Genomic DNA, 8,507 nt, shown 5'->3' on the forward strand with positions numbered 1-8,507 from the left:
ATACTTAAAAGCACTTTCTGAAAAGTTTGGCCAAATATAAATTATTACTCAAAAATACTTTTCAGAGTGATTAACCAAACATAAAATATTTCTCTCCAAAAATACTATTTTTAAAAACTATTTTTTTAAAAAAACACTTCTCATAATAAGTTAGAGTTTTCAAGCTTGGCCAAACAAGCTACAAGTGGCATGTTCTTAAACTTCAGGTGATGCTCGCCAGTCGCTGCAACCCCACAGGTAAAGCTGGTGCACTTTGACTTATAGTAAGATCGCGCGATCAAATTGCAATTTCAACGCTTCATTCCTCACTGGCAGCAGCACTGTTAAGATTGTTGAGGATAAGAAAATGGCCAATCCTAGAAACAAATTGTCTCCTTACCTTCTTATCTGGGTCTTGGTTTTATTTGGAACCCTAATTTTCATTCTGGTAATTTCATCATTCTTCTCTTTCTCGCTTGTTCTGTTTTCTCCTAACATTCCTTTTGAACTTCCTGTGTTCTTGATTATGTCGATTGTATTCTCAGAACCGGTTAGGTGATACCGGAGTCGCATCGGATAAAGACATTAAAGTCGAGCAGAATGATGAGGTTCAATTTTGACTTTATAAAGTAGCATTTTGCCGGCTTGATTTTGCTGAACTATAGCGTCTTGAATTAGTAATTGTTTAATTTTCAATACACAATATGATCATACATTTCGTGATTATCATTGTTGTAGGCGAAACCATCAGAGGATTTGGAGCACGTGACGCATAAAGTGTACTTTGATGTCGAAATTAATGGAAAACCTACAGGTATTTTTCCTTTTTATGTATCGTCCCACAGCCATATATAGAAGAGAAATAAAAAAAAGATGCCTTTTAGTTTGATCAAGTTTTATTGTTTGCTGTAAGGTATAGTTCTGGATTACTCTGTTTTGTTATTCCCAAAATAAAAATAGTTCGGCGTAGGTCACAAATGAGTAAATGGTAGATAATTCTTTCTGTCTATTTTGCTAGTATAATGAATTTCGCATTGCTCCATACAAAATTTTTCATGGATGGATTTGATGACCGAACATTGGAAGCTAAGTTTTATCCCTGGAGTATACCTTCTAAATATACTAATGCTTTTACTCTGGACATCTCTCCTTGTCATTTTTCTTTGTTTTTACTGAAGAAGGGGGAGGGGAAACTGAAAGACGAGGGGAATGGGATTTGATCCTTCAACCACACGGTGATGGTCGGACGGCCTCAACCAACTGAGCTGCCCTCTCACCCCGACTTCTCTCTTTGTCGTGTCTAGCCAGAAACAAGAAAAATGAAAGCTTAAGAAATGAGAGAGGGAGCTATCATTTTTAAATGGTTAGGGCCACTGTTTTAAGCATTTTATTGGAACTGGATAAGAAATGCATCACGATTTCACTCACCTCTTACATGATGTTGGAATATGGAGTTTCCATCGTCTCTGAGCTCGAATTGTTGAGGCAGTATCCTCTTCAAGATTGGAGTTTAGTTAGCCTTCACGTCCATGTCTAGCATTTAAGGATGTTAGGTTGGTTGCATTAGTAAAGGTACTCCCTGCACAAAATTATATTAGTAACAGAAGGCGCATAAGATTAAACATCACTGCACAAAATAATGTAGTGTTTGGTGGGCCACATAAATAATCTCGCATGACTAATACAAAGTTTAGCTTATGAGGAAATCAATATATTATTTTATGGGGATATAACGTGGAATAAGAATGCATGTATTAGCAATACATAAGGTATCTAAATACAAAAATGCTCTTAAAGTTGGTAACTTGCATAACATTCCATATATTATTGATCATTGTATAACAGTTAGCTTGCAGCTTTGTGGGGGTGGAAATTGTCACTAATTGCTTGAATAAGATCCCACATGCCTAACGCTTTAAATTGAGCAACTAACGACAACATTGCCTCATTCAGCTTATTGTCTTAACTCTTGAATATTGTATAATTCTAATTGATATTATTTAAATTTTTGGTTCTTACCATGTTGTTCATAATACATACAATTCCAGATAAATATATTGTAGTTAGAGCAGGTTTGTTAAAGATTGCTAGATCTATTTCAGTTGTAATCATAGGTGGAAGAGTTTCTTGTGATTTCTTTTGGTTTTTTGTTGAGTAAGGGTAATAACTTCTGAACTTAATCCAGTGTTGTCAAAGGCGCGCTTAAGCCCTGAAGCGAGGCTCAAAACATGTTGAGCGCTTCGCCTCGCTTTGTGAGCGCTTCAGTGTCGCATCAAGGCTCTAAGACATACTTTTCCTTGCCAATGATTGTGATCCTGAAAATGCGACACTAAACAATTGATATTTCACTTTATCATATTCTTTTTCTAATTTCTTTGTCCGTATATTTATTATTTATGCTTATAATTATTGGTCTTGTACTACATATACATATTTTTACTTTTTCTCTAGTTGCGCCTTTTTATATTAAAGCCTACGCTTTATTTGCGCTTAAAGCCCCAATGGACCTTAGAGCTTTTTTGCGCTTTTCGCCTTTGATAACACTGACTTAATCTTCTACATATTGATTGCTTTCCTTTCAGGTCGTATTGTCATGGGCCTCTTTGGAAAAATAGTCCCGAAGACAGCAGGTACTCCATCTTGTGCTGAATTATGTTGTCTCCTTTTGGCATTGTACATTAAATCTTGTTAACTGTATTGATGAACTTGCTGTATAATTATTTTCTCTGCAGAAAACTTCAGAGCTCTTTGCACGGGTAGCCAAGTAACTTTTGTTCCCTCTTCATATTTATGCATTTAACTACTATATCTCGTTTAAAGTAACAACAATGTATCATATTTGAGTTCCATTTTTCTGAGAGATTCAGTTCCACCACAGTACATTTTATCTGAACATCAAGTTAATAAGGATACCATACTGGAAATTCTTACAAATTTGTGCTTTCGGATAGCAACAACATACCTAGTATAGTCCCACAAGTGGGGTCTGGGAGGGTAGTATGTACGCAGAACGCAGATCTTACCCCTACCTGGCGAGGTAAAGAGGCTGTCTCCGACAGACCCTCGGCTCAAGAAAAGGCGAAAAGAGAGAAAAGGGAAGAAGACGAAGAAGAAAGAGGAAGAAGAAAGAAGATGGAGACAAAGAGCGATAAGGAAAAGGGAGAAAAAAACAACAAGAACAAGAACAACAACAGCAAGCAAAAGAAAAAGTAGCATCAAATAGTAACAAACAGGAAAATACGATACACGGAGCGAACGAGACAATAGGCAAATACTAGAGGTCAAAGAATACGGAAAAAACAAGAGCGCTCCTAAAACTACTAGAAAAGAACGGGTAACTCTCTATTAGCTACTAGCCTTCTACCCTAATCCTCGACCTCCTCACCCTTCTATCTTGGGTAATGTCCTCAGTGAGCTGAAGTAGCGCCATGCCCTGTCTAATCAAACCCGCCATGGCCAGCCTCTCACACCTCCTAACAGGAGCATCTGTACTCCTCCACTGCACGTGCTCGAACCATCTCAGCCTCAACTCCCGCATCTTGTCCTCCGCGGGGGCCACTCCCACTTTGTCCCGAATAACTTCGTTCCTAATCCTATCTCTCCTGGTATGCCCACACATCCATCTCAGCATCCTCATTCTGCGACTTTCATCCTCTGAACATGGGAGTTCTTGACTGGCCAGCCCATACAACATAATAGGTCTAACCACCACTCTGTAGAACTTACCCTTAAGTCTTGGTGGCACCTTCATATCACACAAAATACCGGATGCGAGCCTCCATTTTATCCACCCCGTACCAATACGGTGGGAGATCTCATCATCAACTCGGATAACATGACTAATTTCATTAACTCGGATAACATGACTAATGTAATTACTTTAGAAGTGAACCCAGCAGTGAAATAAAAGCAATAACAAAGCTAGTTAGAGTGTATTGGACAAGAACAAAAGAATACTTGTATTACATTTGAGGTAGAAAGAGAGATATCCTACACTGAAAAGGAATGTCCATGCTGTAATGTATGTTGGAGCCAAAAGCAGCTACCTCTAATTGCCACAGGTCATTGCTGATGCAAGGGCCAAAATGCTCCTTCCTTGACTAGTTTATTTCAAGAAACATCTACATTTGCATGAAGGTTTCTTGTTATGTATTTGTTTCTGTGAGGTCCTTTTAACATTTCATCCCTCCTTAATCTCTGTTCTGGACATGGAGGAAAAAAGGAAACCATTACCTGAGAGGGAGGATCATACTGCTTGCTAGACATTAGTGGGTCTTATGGCTAGACTGGCATTATCTTGTAAAGTAGATATTAATCAATTGCCTCAGATAAAAAATAAATGCATAACGATGATGAAGCCTCACCACTTTTCTACTGCATTAGCATCTACTATGCACACTAATACTAAAGTTACCAATCTGGCAAACATTTATCACTCAACTTGTAGGGGAAAAAGGAACTGGGAAGGCTGGCAAGCCCCTCCATTACAAAGGTAGCACTTTCCACAGGATCATACCAAGCTTCATGATCCAGGGAGGCGACTTCACTCGTGGTGATGGGCGAGGTGGAGAATCAATATATGGTGAAAGCTTTCCAGATGAAAACTTTGATCTAAAACACACTGAGCCTGGTGAGATGTGATTGTTCAATAGTAATTAGTTGTTGCCTTCTTTTGTTTGTTTTGTGTTTTATTCGATGGTGCTATATGCACTTTCCATAATGGGAAGTGTTCTTGACAAGAATGGGTTTACATTTACTGATAGTCCTTTGTTTTGGGAGAAGGTATTCTGTCAATGGCAAATGCTGGACCGGACACCAATGGATCTCAATTCTTTATCACAACTGTAACCACTGGCTGGTATTCAACTAAGTCCTCTCTTTGGTGTAACTTATCTACTACTAAACTTTTAATTTGCTTGGCCTTAAATTGTTTTCTGTGTTGCACTCCATGTTGGTTCCCTGTATGTATGAGTCAAGCATATACTGAATTTTGGGTTACCTCTTAAAATGTTTACTTCCGTTCCATGGTTAGGTTGGATGGGCATCATGTTGTCTTCGGCAAGGTGCTGTCTGGGATGGATGTCGTGTACAAAATTGAAGCAGAAGGGAGAGGAAGTGGAACCCCAAAAAGCAAAGTTATAATATCAAATAGCGGTGAACTACCTTAGTGATCCAATTTTCCATGTATCAAAACACCTCAGATACTTGATAATGCTTATCCTCGGGCAAAAGTCAGTTTCATATGCTGTCAAGAAATCTGTTATGGGACTATTGCGGCTTGTAAAGTTAAAACAGCCCTCTTGAAACAGGATCACGACTGCTGCTTAGAATAGATCGGGCTCATTTTATGAAAATTGTTATAAAACCTTTGCTTCTATATTTATTTCTTAAAAGATTTTGAATGAATTCTTGGTAATATACACCAGAGGTATATTTAAGTTTCCTTTCGTTCTTATCGCTAGAAACTTTGTTATGAATGAAACTTCGCATTGGTATCGTGATTCTGCCAAGATTGTGCTGGAGGATGCCAGCCAATTTTACCAGATTCGCGCAGCGTAGACAAGTAGCTTAGCGCTTCGATGAATCATTCTTGTACTAGCAGTACCAGATGATTTTAAGTAATAAATGCTCAAACCTTAATAAGACTTACTAATGTTTAATACAAACAAGTGTAGAACATAATTGACTAAGTTCTCTTTTTTTCATCAGGTAGTGAAACAATGCGCAGCTCGGCAGACACAGAATACTTTGAGAGCGTTATTCGTGATATTTCGACCAAAAGTTTTCAATCCAATAAGCAAACTAGCTAGAAACTAGGAGTAAAAGGAAGTTAAAAATAGAAAATATAGAGAAGCTTCATAGGTGTCTCTGGTCGTTGTTGTTCTCATCTCCAATGGCATCGTTTCCCTGATGAAACACGGTGGAAAAATTGGTGGATAGATCAGAATAAAGAGAAACGACCTTGGAAATGTTGCCATTAAGCTCCTGAATCAGGCCCACGTTCTGCACCATATTGTTATGCGTTCTCGCCTGATGATTCTCGTTGACCTGCTGAATCAACAATCTGTTCCGATCCAGCACCGATTGCACTTGCCGGAATCTGTTGGAGAAGTCGTTCCACATCTCGGAGTTGTCTTCCTCCATACTGACGTCTCCGTTCTCGTCTTCGGTGTTGTACGCTTCAACGGCAGAGCTATTACCGCCGTGCCGGCGCCGGCGGTCGTTAGTCGAGGCAGTGGTGGTAGTTGGAACGTTAAGTGATTGAGCTTTGGCTAGGGTTTGACGACGGCGTTTGAAGTTTGAAGTTTCTTCCATGCTGAATTCAACTGCTGATTAACAATAATCTACATCAGCACTAATTTGTGTCATAAATACATATGCTCTGTTCTCTGGGGAGGTGTAGATTGAAAAGGGCATACATATATTCTGCAGATTAGATATTTTCTTCCTCATTTCCGTGTGCTTGTGGCAGCTCACAGAGATGACTAACCATGATGTGACACTGCCCCTTCACGCGACATCGTTGTGCGTTGATTTTGTGAATAAGGACGAAGATAAGAAAGAGGGTGAAGGATTGAAGACCACGCGCAAAAGAAGAGAGTTAGGGTAAGTTTGAGGCGAAAATATCTTATCATGGAGGATTATTGGACGGCATTAAAATAATGAAAAAGTGCAAAAAGTCCCAATTTGAAATGTTTGCTTGGGAATCAAAGGAAGTAGAAATATCTACGAGAGACGTACTCCTTTTTTCCGGTACGGAATAAAAATGTAATCTTTTTTTACTCAAACGATCGAAATATGTGAAAAAAATAATTTAGTGACCAAAATATACATAGTGCCCTTTTAAAAGGTGCTATACCTTAACGCCCATTTTGAACGTTAAGGTATAGTGCTCTTTAAAAAAGTGCTATATGTATAAAGCCTTTTATACACATGGCGCAGGAAAAATAGATTAATAAAATTTAATGTACCAAAAGAAGAGTTGATTGCTTGGTGGTGCAATAGTTAAAGGCTAGGTAATAAGTTGGTTTTTTCTTTGAGGTCCAAGGTTTGATTCCCTTTATTAACAATATTTTGTTTTCCTATTTCTTTCTCATTTTTTTTATTTCATTTCATTATTTGGTTTAAGTATTTAAATAATATAAATACTTTAATATTTATAATTACTTTTCAATGTAATTAAAATAATTTAATATTTATTAAAAAATTATGATTTTTGAATTCATTTAAAGTAAAAAAAGAGATAAGCCTTTTATTATTTCGTTAAAAAATCTACCGACATTTTTAATAGTTGTTATTTTGTATTATACGTAAAACAAAATTATTTTTTGTATTTTTTTATACAAAAAATATATATAGTTTAATCTATTGCTTGAATTTTTTTATTTTTTGATATATTTTTTTAAATTTAGTTATTAAAATTTTAGTTATTAATCAAAATTCTAATTATATATTTTATATTTTTCCTGAAATGTATTTTTTATTTCTCCTTTTATTCCTTGGCTATTGTAATTGTATTATCCATTTAAAATTTTTAAATAAGAATATGGTTGTTCTTATAATCCATTAGGATTATTATTAGCTAAGTAATGGAATATAATTCTTATATTCTTATTAGGAAAACTAATTAAATGGTTGCTCATAGATTAATTTTTTTTCTAATAAGAATTATCCTAAACTAAACTAAATATAACCATTTAATTTATGAAAAACCATTTAATTAATTTTTCTATACTAAATTTTCATAAACTAAACTGTATTATAACCATTTAGTTTATGAATAATCATTTAATTAAATGTCCTGATAAGAATATGAAAATCATAATCCATTACTTAGATAATAATAATTCGTCAATTAATAATTTATATTTAATAATAAAAAAGTTATAAGATTTATAATTAGAATTTTGATTAATAAAATTCATATAGTGTAAATATAACTAAAATTTTAATAACTAAATTTAAAAAGAAAGATATCAAAAAATTAAAAAATTCAAGCAGTAGATTAAACTCTCTCTCTCTCTCTCTCTCTCTCTATATATATATATATATATATATAGATATCAAAAAATAATTTTGTTTTACGTATAATGCAAAATAACAATTAAAAATATTGGTAGATTTTTTAATGAAATAATAAAAGTTTTTTTTTTACTTTAATGAATTCAAAAATCATAATTTTTTAATAAATATTAAATTATTTTAATTACATTGAAAAGTAATTATAAATATTAAAGTATTTATATCTAAATACTTAAACCAAATAATGAATAGAAATGAAAAATGAAAAAGAAATAGGAAAACAAAGTAATGTTGCAAGAGGGAATTGAACCTTGGATCTCAAGGACAAAACCAACTTATTATCTAGCCTTTAACCATTGCACCACCCAGCAGTCGGTCTTTCTCTTGGTACATTAAATTCTATTTATCTGCGTTTTCTGCGCCATGTGTATAAAAGGCTTTATACATATAGCGCCCTTTTAAAGGGCGCTATATGTATTTTGGTCACTAAGTTTTGTTTTCACGCA

At 35.2% G+C, this 8,507-nt stretch overlaps 1 protein-coding gene across 1 annotated transcript; it reads left to right on the top strand.

Annotated features, from left to right (window-relative positions):
- The first annotated feature begins 210 nt into the window (after nucleotides 1–210).
- On the top strand, nucleotides 211–5,410 carry LOC107787561 (peptidyl-prolyl cis-trans isomerase CYP19-4). Its single transcript, XM_016609150.2, has 8 exons — nucleotides 211–427; nucleotides 525–587; nucleotides 718–793; nucleotides 2,562–2,609; nucleotides 2,712–2,735; nucleotides 4,427–4,609; nucleotides 4,762–4,837; nucleotides 5,012–5,410. The coding sequence occupies exons 1-8, from the start codon at nucleotides 347–349 to the stop codon at nucleotides 5,145–5,147; spliced, it is 687 nt and encodes a 228-aa protein (XP_016464636.1). The 5' UTR covers nucleotides 211–346; the 3' UTR covers nucleotides 5,148–5,410.
- Nucleotides 5,411–8,507: the final 3,097 nt, after the last annotated feature.

This window comes from Nicotiana tabacum, chromosome 4 (assembly GCF_000715075.1).
Source record: "Nicotiana tabacum cultivar K326 chromosome 4, ASM71507v2, whole genome shotgun sequence".
NCBI classification, from domain to species: Eukaryota; Viridiplantae; Streptophyta; class Magnoliopsida; order Solanales; family Solanaceae; genus Nicotiana; species Nicotiana tabacum.

Coding starts and splice junctions, on each gene's coding strand:
- LOC107787561 (XM_016609150.2), top strand. CDS start 347: ATGGCCAATCCTAGAAACAAATTGTCTCCTTACCTTCTTATCTGGGTC. Junction 428..524: donor GAACCCTAATTTTCATTCTG/GTAATTTCATCA, acceptor TTGTATTCTCAG/AACCGGTTAGGTGATACCGG. Junction 2,610..2,711: donor AATAGTCCCGAAGACAGCAG/GTACTCCATCTT, acceptor TTTTCTCTGCAG/AAAACTTCAGAGCTCTTTGC.